General features: G+C 36.4%; 3 protein-coding genes across 3 annotated transcripts; 2 read left to right on the top strand and 1 right to left on the bottom strand.

Annotated features, from left to right (window-relative positions):
- Window positions 1-466: 466 nt before the first annotated feature.
- On the bottom strand, window positions 467-8,722 carry LOC135588270 (chloride channel protein CLC-e-like). The gene is made up of 7 exons (XM_065080326.1): window positions 8,068-8,722; window positions 5,436-5,823; window positions 4,228-4,428; window positions 3,453-3,919; window positions 2,414-2,968; window positions 913-1,127; window positions 467-761 (listed from the first exon to the last, which is right to left on the bottom strand). The coding sequence occupies exons 1-7, from the start codon at window positions 8,512-8,514 to the stop codon at window positions 701-703; spliced, it is 2,334 nt and encodes a 777-aa protein (XP_064936398.1). The 5' UTR covers window positions 8,515-8,722; the 3' UTR covers window positions 467-700.
- Window positions 8,723-9,366: 644 nt separating this feature from the next.
- LOC135680416 (uncharacterized) lies at window positions 9,367-10,338 on the top strand. Its single transcript, XM_065194298.1, has 4 exons — window positions 9,367-9,543; window positions 9,625-9,807; window positions 9,911-10,123; window positions 10,219-10,338. The coding sequence occupies exons 1-4, from the start codon at window positions 9,424-9,426 to the stop codon at window positions 10,336-10,338; spliced, it is 636 nt and encodes a 211-aa protein (XP_065050370.1). The 5' UTR covers window positions 9,367-9,423.
- Window positions 10,339-13,224: 2,886 nt separating this feature from the next.
- LOC103996516 (putative calcium-binding protein CML19) lies at window positions 13,225-14,158 on the top strand. The gene has a single exon (XM_009417434.3). The coding sequence runs from the start codon at window positions 13,373-13,375 to the stop codon at window positions 13,973-13,975; it is 603 nt and encodes a 200-aa protein (XP_009415709.2). The 5' UTR covers window positions 13,225-13,372; the 3' UTR covers window positions 13,976-14,158.
- The last annotated feature ends 3,073 nt before the right edge of the window (window positions 14,159-17,231 follow it).

Here is a 17,231-nt window from a genome sequence, read left to right on the forward strand (position 1 = left end):
TCTCCAAGAGAGGAGGCATGATCATGGAGGGATAAGGAGGCAGTGTAACTGAGGAAGAATGGGGGCCAGCGGAAGGAGTGAGACTGTGTCGATGGAGGTGAGGAAATTAGTAAGGGCACGGTCGATAAGATTGATAGATAGGTTTGCTTGATGAGTATGAGAACATTTCTTTCTTGTGGTCGGGGAGAATCAACGTCTACACGTTAGCAACTAACTATTCTACTGTCTCGCGTTGCATAATAGCTAAACACGCGGGAAGACAGACGGCGTCTGCACAATTATATCTCCATCCACTTGCATCAATTTTACATGGTCCAATGTCGGATCATCAATTCATATGCAGACAATTCTTTATACTTTCATTCCAGATTAAGAATTATATAGCTCAACGCACCATGCAAAATTAATAAAAAAAGGAAAAAAGAAGACCCACAACAATCCCCAACATACATTATGAGCCCAAATATGAAACAGTAGCTCTAATCCTGCTTTCATTGGTATAAAGGCATTGGCATCTGTTAGTATACAAGTTTTCGGTAAATTAACTGTAAGAACAGTAGGAACATATGGATGACAACTTTTAATGGCACAGCTACAAAATGACACTGTTTCTCTACTTGTAAAACTTGCTAATTAGTGTTTGGCAACATAAATCCAGAATCACAAAGGATCACATGAATCTGCGGAAAATGCTTCTAGCTTAAGACTCGAGCCTTCTGGTGACCGTGTAAAGGCTGAGATATTCTTTAGCTGCTACAGCACTGTATCAATAAATACAATGTCAACAAAATGATCACCAATATATTAGGAATAACAGGTTTCTTGGAAGTGCTAGATGTGCAAAGACTGTAATTTCTTTATTGCTAAGCTTATAGCGATTGGAATAGTACGATGGTCGTGCAGAATAATTACCTGCAGGCAATGCTAATACATTCTCTATCGAGTAGACCAACCAATTGCCCACTTTCTTGTCCATCAATATGCTGTGAAACAACAGGGAGATGATTCGCCCCATGTGAGTCCATGATACTTTCGGCAGTTACTAGTTTCATTTCAGGTGTAGCTGTCCACACCTTGCGCTTGCCTCCTTCCAGGTGACAGATATCAGATACCAGAATTTTTTCTGCCTGCGAGACAATAATGAAAATCTGTAATGTTAATTAATGCGAAATATTGGTAGATGTGCTAAACAATCCATTTTTTTGGGACTCAAGTTCCTCCTTTGAGGGGAAAATAAGTTTTACTACTGACTAAGCCACACCTATTAGATTGAACTTATGCGCATATCATATGATGTAGGAATTGACACCCCTCGCATTAGCACTGAGTCTTGTTGCACCAAGGAAAACAGATTAACTAGAAGTTCTGGTTCATATAGGTTAAACAAGGAGAAATAGGGGTGCTACATCTTAATGCCTGAGTAGGGGTCATCAATTTCTTGTCCATGCCTACTGTGTGGTCGACTGTAGTAGTTGCTTGTCGGACTTGGTTATTTAGAGTTATAACGTATTTACTGATTGCTTTTCTTTCGAACTCCCGTTACTTATAGAATATGTCTACACTGGTTCCCTTGCTTGGTATGGAGTCAAAGATGAATTTCTTTTATTGATCACCGAGGCCAAGCCAACTCACATTGCCATTTTCTCTTTCTTGCGCTGAAGCAACAAATCATTAGTTTCATCTATTATCAAGCACAGAAGCGGAAATCAATTGAACTGACTCTGATTAGAACACCAGCCAGCATCAAATCTACTTTCATACTAGTAATACCACCTGAAATTGCCATAGGTACTGAGCTGTACGAGATGTAAACTGGTAACCTCATTCCCTTTTCTCCTCTTCCTTACCAGATTCTCTCTTTCCTCCTACTTTTTCTCCACCAACAACTACTTTCCGTTTTTTGTGTTATTTCTTGATTTCTTCTCCAAATTGAACACTTTTTTCATCAAAATTCCCAAATGTCTTGGAACTGGAGCTTTTCTCTTGCTTCATGATAAATTACTTAGAGAAAGCTTGGTTTTTCTTCATAACAATTAACAAGGTAAATCCAAATCTTGCCACCATGTTTTATAATTTTTTTGGCTTACAAGTGCCTTTTTTAGTTGTATTATAACTATAATTTGCCATTTCAAGCATGTATTATTGTTTAATTAAGGATGTCATTTGAATGTACTCTAGATCCATGTGGATGTGACTTGGGTCCTAGTGACCCATATCCATGAAGATTCAGTCTAGATCCATGTCAGTCTTTCCTATGCTCCTATCATTCAATAATTTTTCACTGCAGTAGTTTAATTTACTTATGTACATAGATAAGGTGAAAATATTCCTAGCAAGAGGGGACTATGTTGATCTCAGTACAACCAAGGAAACCGAATCATTTGCAAAAAATATTGGAGGGTTTCTTTCATACCTCAATTTCAACGCCTCTTGTTGTTGCCACTTTGCTAAAATTTTGGATATCCTCGAGCAATAGCAATCCTATCAAGAAACCAGTGCTATCAATTATAACTGCACAGGATTGCTTCTCCACTTGCATGAGAGTGACTGCCTCAATTACTGAAGTATTCATTGAGATAGTCAGGAATTTAGTTCTCATAGCCTGAGAAACAGTAAGCTTGTCTGCCAGACTGCTAACTTCAGCACTGACATCAAAAACACAGAGAGAATTCTCAAGCTCACATAAGCCAATACCACCACTTTCAGCAGAAGCAGCTGCATAAGAAGTGTCCTGGTCTTCATAGATTGAGCCTGTAGGTTGTGAACCATTTTTGTCATTTACTTTCAACTCATCCAACTTCCTTGGAACATTTCTTTTAAGATTCTGGCTGGATGATATCCATGATGATAACCCCACAGCTCCAAGCAGTGGTAGAACAATTCGGTAGTCTTGCGTTAGCTCAAAAAGAAGCAAAACCGATGTTAGAGGTACTTGGCACACACCTGCAAGAGTAGCAGCCATGCCCACCTGCAAGGATTAGTTAAAACTTAGTGATGAGTTCATCATGGAAAGAAGAAACAATAACAGGTGCGATAACACAACCAGTTGAATGAACTGAATTTTAGAAATTTAGCAAACGCATTATTACTACATGAAAAACTAAGTAGCAATTTTAAGATCTTAATAGTTGTACTCAGGTAATTAAGTGAAATAAGATAGGAACCGTAGCTGACTTATGCCAATGAGCACAAACTTACGAATGATAAAAGGAAAAGAAATTCATCACAGTGGTGACCTTGATTAAAGGAATTCAAGTTTTCTTGTAAAGAAAGCACAACCTAAAAATTAAGTGCAACTTTTATGATGTCTATCAATACGAATCATTTGCATAAAGCCCAAGTCAGTGATATGTTTTCAGGTACCATTCTATTTAAATCTTCCAGAGGGATCAAACAAATTGCAAGGAAATTCAAGATTGACTAACTATATAGCTTTGTAGCAAAAAAGTTACCAGACCGTATGCTTGAGGTGATGCCACTTCCAAGAGAGGGAGATGAATCAATGGACTGGGGCCACATAGTGTAGAGCTCATGAATTTTCCATAAGCCATCCCTGTTGCTGCACCAATAAAAAGGGATGGCGCATAGTAGCCTCCCACCAATCCAGAAGCACGACTCAAGGATGTTGCAAGTATTTTCATTCCAACTAACTGAAATAAAATATTAGCAGGGAGACCATTTACAAAAGGTCGTGATTCAAGTAGAATGTCCACATTCTCAAAGCCCCAGTACAAAACTTCAGGATATGATAAAGCTATCAAACCAACAGTGAGTCCACCCAATGCAGGAAATATGGCCTTTGTTACACCTGTGGTCCGTTGAAGGTAGTTAACTGTTTCCAGAGCTAAAGATGTGCATCCTGATAAGGTTATAGAAACCATGCCACAAAGGACTCCCAGCAAAAGATACAGAGGTAGTTCTGAAAATTTATTGAATGACAAACACCTTCAGATTTTGTCAAGCTCTGTAGCACATAAGAAAATAGCTTAAAAGATAGAATCTTTCACTTAATTCTTTATCCACTGTGGAAAACTACAGCTAAATAAAATCAGATCCTGAGAACAAACATAGTAATGGCAAAATTAAAATTGAAAAGGCCTGACTTAAAGTTAATCAATAAATTAATGCATCTCTTTAACACTTTTGAAAAGCTAATGCTGAATACTTTGATAGCTTCTACAAATAACATTTTAATCTCCAATTGAAAAAAGTAGGAATGGAATGTACCACTTGGTGAGCGAAAATCATATTCAGGAACGGTAAAAGCCGGATCAGAACCAAGACCGACCTCTGAAACTATGGATGCTATGACAGAACTGAGTATCACCATTGATGTTGAATTTGAAAGGGACAAGAATGGATCTGCTGTTGAAGGCCATAGGACAGACTCCACAGCAAAGAAGCATCCAGCAACAGCAGCATTAAAACCTATAGGCCAGTGTAGACACATTCGAAGTTCAAATCATGAGCAGAAGAATGAAGTAAGAAAGTTGTTCTAAACACAGCAATATAGCCATCCATTCTACTTCTTTGAAAAACCCTAACCTTGTTTATAATAGATAAAAAAATGAAAAACTTACTAGGGTGGGGTTGCTTTGAGGCCAAACATAACAAATAAACAAGCCATGTCCTTAGATATGGTTTGAAAAAGACCTAAAATTATAGGGCTCACTTTATACTTTATAGTGTTTTTTGTTGTCAATAGTTTCTAGCTATCATGAACTTTCATAACTGGCAAAACTTCTTGCTCTAGTTTCTTTATTCACCCATGAGCAAGTTAGGAGCCAACATGACATATAGATCTTTCTCTCTGAAAGTATCACATAGATTTAAAGAAGCTCTTTGGTCCATCTATAGGGAACTTTGTTGAAATTAGTCATGAATGTTAACATGACATTCCAGATCAACAGCGACCAAAGTCTCAAAGAAAGTGTTACCTCCGTGAGCCAGTCAGGAGTCAATATGACATCATATAAATCACTCTCCGGAAGTATCACAAAAATTTAAAGATCATCTTTGGTCTATCTATAGGTCGCTAATGTGTAAAATTAATCATGAACTTCAACAAGCACCCCCGATCATTAGCGCTTCAAGTCCCAAAAAAAGTGTTACCTCAACTTTTGTACATTTGACTGCTAGGTCATAGGTGAACTTCCCTTTGGAAGAATGAAGATCAGTGTCATGCGTATAAGAGAAAATTGAATAGCAAAACAAAGAAATTGTATCCAATTTGAAAGGTGATGCCTATTTATTTAATAGATGATATGAAAACAAGGACTTAGAATGCTTCATCCATGACACATAAATCAACAAGTAAGCATTTTTTATGCCTCCAAGATGCATCTTCTGTGGTATGTCAAGGGGTGCACAATGTAAAATTACAGATTTTACCTCAGCATCAATCTAGCAACAGATCCAATAATTGAAAGTAAGACCTGATGAAATTCCAGCGGCTGATCCAGCTGCTACAAGAGACAAACTCTTTCCACCACGCCACTCAAAAACATGACTGATTCCTTTAGCTATGGCTGAACCTATTTCGACACTAGGACCCTCAGGCCCTAATGAATTCCCTGTTCCAAGGGTGACAGAAGCAGCTATGGTCTTCAAAATTGGTCTTATTGCTTCCTTTACATCTGATACCATTCTGCCTGATGGGTCTTTTAAAGAATCCTGCAGACTATTCAAGATGCCAACTATAACACCCCCACAAACAGGAACTAGAATAACTCTTTGCCAAATTTCCTCAAGAGGCTTCTCCCTTAACCATGAGGCACCTCGCAATGGTAATCCATCCCAAAAGAAGTCACGTATTTCGTGCACCTAATTAATGAAAAGAACTATAAAAGAAAATATCATAGAATATGTAACTTAATAACAGATAAGATCCACAAACAAAATTTCAAAATTAAACAAAACTTTAGATATAAAAGATCTGATGGAGACTAACATTGTCATATCACTGTTGGGGATAGAAGAGCAAGGAAATATAAACAGAATACTACGATGCAATTAAAAGAGAATACTTTCAATCAGGAAAACCAAAGTAATATTAAACAAGAGGTGAGACTAAGAACACCTACAAAACATTCCCAAGTGCTCACACACTTGCTTTATGAACCATGACTCTATTTATAGGATCTAGTGGTAATTACCTCACTCCATCATATCACTCATGATTAAGTTAAGTGTAGGAACTATCCCCATAACTTCTTAAATCATGGCTCACTTAGGTAGAACTACTTAAAACATGTCTATAACTATCTAAAACATGACAACTACCTAGATAACTACTTATGAATCAGTTCTCAACAATGACTTCATGCCTACTAAGAAAGATGAGCTACTGCAAATCAGAGACGATAGGATAGGAAGAGGAAGACCAACAAAACTGGTTAGATATAATTAAAAAATATACAAATGGTGACTCTTTGGGTTATTTGGGAACTTTGCTCTTACAAAAAGAAATGATCTATATAGCAAATTTCAACTTAGATATCCGATACTTGAAGAATTTCATCGTTTTATCTGGAGTTTTCTATTATGGAATCTCCAGTATCTTCAACTCTTTTTTACCAGCACCACCAATTTTTCTGAACTTGATTGTTTCATCATTCTGTTTTTCCTACTACACATCTCTCCCTTTACTGCTCTTATAGTATTGCTGCACATCCAGATGACTATCTCTATCTGGCAGTAGGCACAACAATCAGATGCATATTGAGCCTCACCGGTTGCTAATTTAATAAATGACACAAGAGCTCAGTTTGTAATTTTATGTTTACTTGCTTGCTTTTCTCTGTCTCCTTTGCCATGTTATTTGTTCTAGCTCAAACTATTTTCTGATGCGACCATTCTCCAAAAAGAGAAGGGCTTCATTAATGTCTTGTCGATTGTTTCAAGCCAGGAGAAGAATGCCCTTGTTTATGTTTTTCAAATAGTCCCAGCAACAAAGTTTTCATAATTGTATAAGTTGAAGGTACACTTTGGGTAAGAGGAGAACATGTAACCATGGGTCAATTAGACTCATATATTGCCTTTCATGAAGTCCTACTTGTTTTTTAATGTAAAATCCTGTTCTTGATGTGATGATCATAGTCTCAACGTTAAACAAGCTGCATAGGTCATCCTGTCATGAATATATCATTTTTTTCTCCTAAATGTTATACTTTATATATTAATATAATATAATCATCCTTTCAGAAGCAAAAGGGAACTTGTGAAAATAAGAATTTTGATTAGGAAAGTGACTTGAGGCCTTGAGAGCCACCATAGTGTGTTTCAGTAAGTTCATAACAATCATTAGAGGCATTATTGTTTTTAAGATGAATCATAATCAGGTTTTTGATGGAATCTTTGAAAATGGGCTCAACATAATAAGTGAATCCATTACAGGAAACTTATGGGAATCCAATATACTGTAATAGATGATTGTTTTCGGGGGCTATATACAACTACGTGAAAGGTTTATAATGGACACGCAGGCTTCAATTAGTGTATCTACCATAATCTGAAGTTGATTAGAGGATTTTGTTATAAAGTGGGTTACAGTGCTATGCAATGTGACTTGTGGAATACATCAATTTGCAAACACAGTGATGTACCAATTAAGCTGGAATTCATCTTTAACATAAAGAGCAGGTAAAATCAATAAAGTTATACTTTAGTTCATATTTCATGTCAAGCTTAGCTTAATAATCCATCAACAGATTATTCAGCAACCTTGACTTTGACAAAACATTTAGTCAAATACTCAAAAGAGCATCATACTTTTATCTACTTCCCACACTAAACAAAATTTCTACAATATCTACTAGCTAATTACTGCTACTGATAATTAAAAATGTAATGCAAGTGTCAGTTATCCAGTGTTGAAAGAATCTGACACAGGAACCTTAAAAAATCAAGATGCTGTGACGCAACCCAACCTCACAGATGTATCTGGATGTAGAATTTTAACTCATTGCTTCATATTTTTGATAGAGATATAGAGCTTTGCATTTTATATCAGGCATAAAATATTGCAAAGAATCGGTTGTAAGATTAAGAAAGAGCCAGTCCACTCACCGCATTGTTAAAGAGGACGACGCAAACACCGGTGAGAAGGCCAACCACACAGGCGGCTATGGTAACAAAATCCTTGGTTGGCATTGCTTCTCCCATGGCAGTGGCCACCCTGGTACCGAGCTGCTGCTCCTTCCCGAGACGATGGTCCGCAGTCTCCTCCTTCACTTGCTTGGCATCCCTGCCTGCTCCGCCTCCAAGATCGCGAGGGGATTCATCGGAATCGGTTGGTCCAGGAAAGCTGGAAGAGCACCTGATTACTGAAATAGGCCTTGGACGGGTGGAATTACGACGGCGAAGACTTAGCGGCATAGAAAAGAAACCAGAACATGATGATGAGGAGGAGGAGGAGAAGGTGATGGATATTATTGTGATAACAGGGCGACGGGAGACGTTGCTTCGACGACGAACAGTATGATGACGGCCTCCGAAGCAGGAGACAGAGGCCATGTACCGGCCAGGCTTATGGACTCGATTTCGTGGTTAGACTTTATGCCGCGGAAGGGCGAGCTACGATGTCGACGGCGCAATTGCAGGAGACAGGACGGCAGCGGCCGCGCGGCAACGGCAGATGTCTCGAGAGAAGGGAATAGGAGGAAGTCAATGAGAATAACAAGAAAATAAAATGATCGGATGAGATTGGGAATATGGGTTCCACCGGATAAGGGCGAAAGGAAGAAGATAGACGATGGAGACAAGATGCTGAGCAGAGCAATTCACATCCATATCCAATCGGATTTCGATTTGACTTTAATCGAAATATGTTACTTCATAAAATTTAATTCAATTTAATCTTTAATTGCGGTAATTAAGCAAGTGAGAGCGTAAATTTCTTTCTTTGGCTCAAAGATGGTGATTCATGTCTTCCAACTCGAGTGGTTTGGCTTCGTTTAACTGCCAGACCAAAGCATTCCGGCACGAATGCAACATTAGCCAGCTCAAGTCAGGTTGAATCTTCCACCCTTAACTTCCATTAGAGGGGTGCAATGGAGCCCATACTTTTGCCATAATGCTCAGTTGGTAGCGCAGAAAAATATGCACAAGTTTGAGGAGGGCCATATGCACCACAGCCAGTAGACCGTCGCTACGTGTTCACCACCCGCCAAAGGAGTCCCTCCATGCTCTCTGGATCTCTGAACAGCGTAGCAACGACGGAACCCCATAACCAGAGGAAGAGATCCGACCTGGTCGGATGGCCGCCCCGACTTACACTGCTAAGGACCTGCTTTTAGTTGGAGGAGATGACGCATATATATGTAAGTAGTGTCGCTCACCCGCCTATCTACGGCGGAGTTAGACAGCCCCACCAACCGTCACAGAGAGAGAGAGAGAGAGAGAGAGAGAGAGAGAGGCAGACATATGGATGATCCAGTGCTGCGAGTATCCGAGAGGCGATCTCTGATGGTTCAAGCAAGGGATTGCACCTTTTCTTCTCCGGCAGAATCACTGCTGAGCAGGCTGGAACAATTTGACCATCGCGTATGCGCCACTCACTGCTTCACCATTACAAGGTTTGGAAGCGCATACTCAATCGTTCACGACACAGTACTTTGTGTGCAGCTAAGGCAGCTGGAGGAGAAGCAGCGGCTGTTACCTGACTGCTATTTCACCGCGGACTTGCAATTGAGGACGCCCAGGGCTGGCCAACATCATCGATCCAACTCCCTGTCCGCCATGCACGAAGTGCACCTCAAGAGCACCCTAATCGACCGTCTCCACCTGCTTGAGACCCGCATTCGTCAGGTAAACCACCTCGTGATACGCGACACGTGCAACGTCATACCTCTCTCTCTCTCTCTCTCTCTCAATTGCTCTCTCCTCTGCATATATGTACGTTTGCCAATAGCTAAGCTTCCAACTGGACAAGGAGATCGGCACTGGCACGAGCAGAGGAGCAGACGCAAATGGCAGCTGCATCCATACAACTGCAGTCACAGAGGAGAAGAACAAGGACACCGGCATCTGCTCCAGCACGGTAGTCGAACGATCCTGGAGAACGGGCGAGTTGTTCAAGAGCGGTGCTCGCGAGCTGCAAAGCCAGAAGCCACGGACGACAAAGGTCAGTTGCCGTCATCGGTCGCCCGCAACATTATTTCTTTTCTCAGGAAATTAACCTCGATGCCTGTTTCCACATCCGATGCATATGACCTGAAGGTGAAGGAATTGAAGAAGGCCGCGGGCGCTGCCGAGAAGACGGCGGCGAGCGCCATGCGCCAGAACGAGAGGAGGCGGCAAACCCGGCTCTACAGGAGATGGTTTTCGGTTGGATGTTGAATGATTCTTCCGCCCTCGATCTTAGGTTGTCTTCCTCGAGTTTGCGGATGTTTGCGTCGTTTATTTCTGGTGTTCTGCAAACTGAACGTCTTTTGTCCGTAGAATAAGTATTTATTACTCTATCCTACATGTTCTTAATTTCCGTTGCTACCATCCCATGCCAGCTTCATCGGAAAATGCTCTTCCTTCCGTCACTCAATCTGACGCAAAGTTATCTGAGCGAGGATAAAGTGAACATCTTTTAGGAAGAACACACGCGTAGTTCCGTGGGAATTTGCAGAAAGATGTTAGAGGTATTTATTTATCATAAATTAATATTTTATTTTTTAAAATAAAATTAGATAGAGTTGTAGGGATAAAAAATTTTAATTTAAAATATTAAAATATATTATGAAAGATCTTAAATTGATATCTTACTTTTTAAATAAGATTAAATAAAGCTATAGAGATTAGGGATTAATATATTTTATATTATAAATAAGTGACATCTATATGTGTAGAGGAGTCGTTCTGTTTTTCTTTTTCAGAAGTTTAATATGGTTTTTTTTTGCCTTTTATTTCTTTTTCTTCTATTTGATTTGATCTGGGGCGTAGTATTTTGTTATTACTATTTGAGAAAGGAGTCTGTTTGTATATGATTTCTTCCTTTCTTCGTATAGTATCAAAGCCACAAGTATGGTAATATATATTTTAAGATCTCATTCGTAAAGAAAATAATCTTTTTGAACTATGAAATATTATAATCAAGTTGATAGATTTGATATTGAACTTCTCAATCAGTCTAATTATAAAAGATAAAGGACTTTATTAAAAAGATCTATTTTTAATGATATCTTTAAATACATTATTCGTTACAAATCAGCTTGAAAGATTTAGATTGCATACTCAATAATATGACTCAACTTCAATATTTGAAGAATGATTTAGTAAATACTATTTAAAATGATCTCTTAATTTCTCAGTATTTTTTTAAAATTAAAATTTTATGCACGAATGAAATATTATATTATTCATGGTATTCAAAAAGAATATATTTCAAGTTATACTAATTGCTCATCTGGATAACTTTGCACATAAATTTTTAATCTTAAAAAAATATTAAAAAAATAAGAGATCACTTGGATAGTATTTGTTAAATCATTATCCAAATATTAAAGTCGAGTCATAATATCTTTTTGTTAACCAATGTATCAAGATCCAAATCTCTTTAAGTTAATTTACAACAAATAATGTATTCAGAGAGATTGTGAGAAATAGATCTCTTAAATACAAATTCAGTCTTTACATTTAAAAATTTCCATCTCTTCATAATGTCTTCATCTGCCTTATACGGTGTTGTTGTATTACTACCATGATGTCTCATAGATCTTTCCCTATGAGATAATACTCCAAACAAATTTTTTAAATCTTGTAGTTAGATTGATTAAGAAGTTCAATATTAAATCCATAAATTCAACTATAATATTTCATAATCGAAAAAGATTATCTTCTTCACCAAGAAAATCTTGAAATATAAATAACCACTTTGTGGCTATGATACTATGTGAAGAAAAGATGGGATCACAGGCAAATACAACTCTTTCTCAAATAATAATAAAAATGTACTACTAACCCAACCCAAGATCAAATAGAAGAAGAAAAAATAAAAACAGAAAAAAATAACTTCTCAAAAAGAAAAATACTTATACTTTTAAACTTCAACCATATAGGCTTGAAGTCTACCGCAAGAGTCCCTAATCTCGACACCGTTATTTAATCTTATTTAAAATATAAGACATCAATTTGAGATCTTTCAAGATATATTTTAATTTTTTAAATTAATAATTTTGTATCCCTAAAAAATATTAATTTATGATCTTTTAAAATATATTTTAACTTAGTAACAGTCTTTACGTGCCGATGAATGATAGGTGCGCTCATCCCTTTCACAGAACCCATTAATTAATCCAACAGCAGTCTCTACAAAATGCCTGCAATTTTTTTATCCAATCGCTTGCCTTACGCGCGTCAGATAGAAAATTCGTGCAAATGGCATCCTATAATTCATGATTTCTGACACCTCTGAATTAATTACATTTTTCATTTGAGACTTCGTACACACTGCATGGGAATTGACCTACCTACTTGCCTCGATGAAGACATATGATGGTTTTTGGGTCGCCAAGTGCCGCCAGCCATGGAATTGTCCTTGACAGTACAATGAAGGAGGACGGTCGATGACGTTTAAGAACTCTCATGGATATCTTGTTGTCATATGTCGGTTGCAGCATTTACATGGAAGTTTCTCTTTTTGCGTCTCCGTGACTCGCAGAATAAGCCTGCACGACTTGATCTATTACGCATGAATTACCATAAAAATCAACTCATATATGTAAGGGAGGGAAATTATAAGATAAAGATAAAGGAAATCAATCGCCAGTCTTCTCCTTTCATATATGCGTTGGTTGGAAATTCTCTTGTAATGTTTATCTTGAATGCTAGAAAAGAAGAATATGAATGGTAAGCCCAGGAATAATTCAACCAAAACAGCAAGAATACGGAGCCGATTTTTGTGATCAAGCAATTGATCGAGGGAAGAATACCAACTATCCTTTGGATAATAGTGAAAACTGAGATAAAAGTCAATGGAGAATCAAGAGGTTTTGGAAGAATTTGCGGGCGTTGAATCAACTGCCGTGAAGAATATGGCAATCTAGTCTGGCCGATGAAATTTCCCGGAACATCACTTCTTCAGGTAGCAAATTCGTTAAGTACTTTGTCATGGAATGCAGCTGCTCACGAAACATCATCGCCAGATCTCCCGGCGCCAACTTGTTGTATCTTCCTGTACACACCATATAGTCTTCAGCCCCTGTTTTCTGACTTCTAGCACTATACGTGTGTGGGGCTGCGCCTGGGAGATTGAACTCCCACCTGCAGTTTCCCCTGGATGGCAGCTTCTTCTGTCTCGGTCGAGAGCTGTCACCAATCATTCACCAGCAGAACTATCTAACTGTTTCGATATAAATCGCAATCCCTTCTCAGAAAACTCTCGATGGGGCGTCCATCTTCATCTGAGGCAGTAACCTCGACGATGAGCTCTTCCTTTGTACAGGTGCCGAAGAAGAATGAGCACTCAGCTGCCTTCTCACCACCGAGAACTTGGTTCGGCAGCACCGTAACGCCACCCAAGGATCATGCGAAGCCCGAGGCGTCGACCGCCGGTACGCGAATGCTGTCGACCGGTATAGAGCTGCATAGAGTTTTCTGCTTCTTCGACGAGGACTGTGATGGAAAGATCTCCGCGACGGAGCTCCAGAGCTGCATGCGGGCCATGGGCGAGGAGTTGTCTCACGAGGACGCAGTGGCGGTGGTGGAATCCATCGACAGTGACGGCGATGGCTTGCTGGGGTTCGACGACATCGTGAGGCTGGTGGACGGGGAGGGGGAGAACGAGAAGGAGCAGAACATGAGGGAGGCCTTCCGGATGTACGAGATGGAGGGAGAAGGATGCATCACGCCAAAAAGCCTCCGTAGTGCACTTGAGCGGCTGGGCGAGTCGAAGAGCATGGAGGAGTGCCGGAACATGATCCGGCGGTTTGATACCGACGACGATGGTGTCATCAGCTTCGATGAGTTCAGGATCATGATGCTGTAGACAATTGTCTATACCTTTGATTCATCTGCATAAATGAATAAGAAATCATCAATCAGAGACTTATGAGCCACGGGAACATCGAGAGTCAGAGTTGGAGATCGATAGTCCTAACTTTTTTGGCACCTATCATGTGTTTGTTCTTGGGATTATACGTACTCGTTTCCGCTTACTGACCTCCTCTCATCTCCTAACTTTCGACGTCTTGATCATGGACTGGTTATATGTGGGCAACGGCGACTGTTTCATTTATTTTGGCTCGGGAAGCAGGTGATAAAATTAATTCAAACAATTGATTAGATAGATGTAACAAAAAGATAAGAATTTAGATTAAAATAAGTATATGAGGATTAGAAGATTTATTGAACTATGATTAATTTTTTATTTAAAAAACTTATATATTATCCTTTTGATTAATATAAATATGTGTTTTTGGTTTAATCTATCGAAGTACTTATTATCTTCTCTTTTTTCTTTTTAAAATTTTATAATAAGTCAACAAGCATGATATCAGATTCTAAGAAAACTAGCATGAGTACTTTGATTAAGAAAAGAAAGGAGACAAATCGAGCAAAAAATTGTGAAAAAAAGAAGATATTAGACATTATGGTAAGTATTTCTAACTAAATTCTTCGTATCTTGAAAAGTAAAAATTATTGGTTTTAGACCATAGAAAATAATTTTGTTGAGTATGATTTACAGGATCTCAATATTATTTAAGATTAAATAAATGAAGATATATAGAAAGATGTGATAACTCTCTTATAAGCAATAGATATAATCTATATTTTCTCGAATGATATTAGCTTCAACATTAACAAAAGCTTAAAAAATATTAAAAAAATATATTTGGAGGTATAGACAAAGTAAAAAAACTTTAAATTTTTTTATGTAAATTTGAAAATTTTGGAATCTATTATTGATTTTTTCTCAAAAATCTATTCTATTGTGGACCAAATAAGGTTTTATAGTGAAAACCTAAAAGATTAAAAGATTAAATGTTCTACAAAGTTTATATCTAAAACTTGATATGATTTCTACTAAGTTACATATGTGAATTAATAAGCTTATTTTAAATTCATTAATAAAAGTGAAAAAATCCCCAAATGAAATTTCAGAACATGTTGTTCAAATGAAGATAGATCATAAAAAGATCCAAAAGAAAAATCCAAAAATCAGGTCTCAAGGAAAGGGTCAAAATGATAGAAGTCGCTAGCGCTTAAGACGATGACAAGACCGATCAAATGAAAGTAAGAGAAACTCAAAGGTAACAAAGAAACCTATCAATATTTTTGTTACAAAAAAATTAGAGATAGTAAAAAATATTATTGGTATAAAAGTAAAAATCTAAATATTCCTTCCTACTCTCATAATAAAAAAATATAGCAATCTTGAAAAATATATTAGAACAAAAATCAAACAAATTATTATGAAAATATAATAGTGAAAAAAAAGATAAAAAAATATTTTTTATGAAAAAAATAATATTCTAGAACTATTTGACTTTTGGATAGATAGAAAATACTTATATGACACAATCAGATCTATAGATAGAAAATAATAGTAAGATTCAGGTGAAATGGAAAGAAATAATTATTATGAATAATAAATCTGGTAAATTTTTTAATAATCTGATGTTTACTCTTGATTTAAAACAAAACCTTATTATTATAGGATAATTGATGAGAAAAGGATATTATGTTATTTTTATGATGAAAAATATTTAATTTATAATCAAAATTAAAAAATTGATAGCAACTGTGATGATCATAAAAAAAATAAATTATTTACTTTTTCCCTTATATGCATTTACTATTGCTATTATCGATGAATCTACATTATGATATAAAAGATATAGTTATTTGAATTATGGTGGATTAGACCTATCGAATCAAAAGAATATGATAGTTGGTTTGCCTAAAATTAAGAATAAAAATACTATTTATGAATTATGTATTTTAAAAAATAATATAAAAATTTCTCTCACACAAATCATTGGAGAGCAAAAAAAAAGGATTAAAACTTATACATGTAGATATTTGTGGACCCATGTAGATTGTAAGTAAATATTTTTTTATTTATAGATGATTGCATAAGGATGATGTAGGTATATTTTTTAAATGAAAAAAACTAAATATTTTTCTATTTTCAAAAGTTTCAAAGTATATGTAGAAAAATAAAATGATTGTTTTATTAAACTCTGCGTAGAGTGGATGAATTCGCTTTCAAAGTTTTTATTTATTTATATTTTATAAAAATACAGATATTCACAAGTAACTAATTATAAGCTACATCCCCGATAAAATAAAGTAGTAGAGAAAAAGAACTAAGTTGTGGTCGAGAGTATGCTTAAAGAAAAAACAATACTAAATGACTTTTAGGTAGAAGTTAAAAGTATAATAGTACATTTGTTAAATCACTTTACTACCAAAGAAGTATAAGGAAAAACACTCTTATGAAACATGGTTGAACAGAAAGCTAGATGTAGGTCATTTAAAGGTATTTATTTTTATTACTTACTATAATATTTCAACAAAAAGAATAGAAACAAGCTTGATGACAAAAGTATTGAATACATATTTATAGGATATAGTAATGAGAAAAAAGGTTTTAGGCTTAATAATCCAACAACTAAAAATATTGATCGTAAGTCATGATATTAGTTACGTTTGAAACTCCAAAACAATTAAAATTTTAATAGTTGTAGGAGACAAAGTCGATAAGACACATGATATACTGTCTATTGTTTATACCTCATCCAAATCTTTTCATATTTCTAGTTATATTGAAATACCTCTAGGGAAATTTTATAGTATATTATAGATATACCAATATGGTGATTTTGTATATTTTGCTTTAGGACCTACTTGTTTTGAAGTTGCAGCTTGGGCGTAAGTAACGAATGAAAAACTATAAGTTATTTTAAAAAATAAAACTTAAAAGTTGATAGATTTGTCTCTAAGGAAAAGAAGCAATTGGATTCAAGTGGGTGTATAAGTTAAAATTTAATGCCGATGACTTGCTGCAAAAATATAGGGCTTGTTTAGTTACCAAAGGGTATGCTCAAATATCATATATCAATTTTTTAAAAACTTTTTCTTCAATTGCTAAAATCAATACAATTAAAATGATATTAGCATTGAAAGTTAAGGAAAAATGATAGATTTATCAATTTGATGAAATTAGCCTTCTTATATAGAAAGTTGTAAGAAGAGATTTATGTAAAGCAACTTGAAAGATTTGAAATTAAAGGGCTAAA

The sequence above is a fragment of the Musa acuminata genome, chromosome BXJ1-8 (genome assembly GCF_036884655.1).
Source record: "Musa acuminata AAA Group cultivar baxijiao chromosome BXJ1-8, Cavendish_Baxijiao_AAA, whole genome shotgun sequence".
In the NCBI taxonomy this organism is placed as follows: Eukaryota; Viridiplantae; Streptophyta; class Magnoliopsida; order Zingiberales; family Musaceae; genus Musa; species Musa acuminata.

Bases quoted from the DNA above. Each gene is read 5' to 3' on its own strand.
- LOC135588270 (XM_065080326.1), bottom strand. From the start codon at position 8,514: ATGGCCTCTGTCTCCTGCTTCGGAGGCCGTCATCATACTGTTCGTCGT. The intron at 1,128-2,413 runs GTATGAAAGAAA...ATTGTCTCGCAG, and splicing joins CAAGAGGCGTTGAAATTGAG to GCAGAAAAAATTCTGGTATC. The intron at 762-912 runs GTAATTATTCTG...TTATTGATACAG, and splicing joins TGTATTAGCATTGCCTGCAG to TGCTGTAGCAGCTAAAGAAT.
- LOC103996516 (XM_009417434.3), top strand. From the start codon at position 13,373: ATGGGGCGTCCATCTTCATCTGAGGCAGTAACCTCGACGATGAGCTCT.
- LOC135680416 (XM_065194298.1), top strand. From the start codon at position 9,424: ATGGATGATCCAGTGCTGCGAGTATCCGAGAGGCGATCTCTGATGGTT. The intron at 9,544-9,624 runs GTATGCGCCACT...CTTTGTGTGCAG, and splicing joins TGGAACAATTTGACCATCGC to CTAAGGCAGCTGGAGGAGAA. The intron at 10,124-10,218 runs GTCAGTTGCCGT...TATGACCTGAAG, and splicing joins AGAAGCCACGGACGACAAAG to GTGAAGGAATTGAAGAAGGC.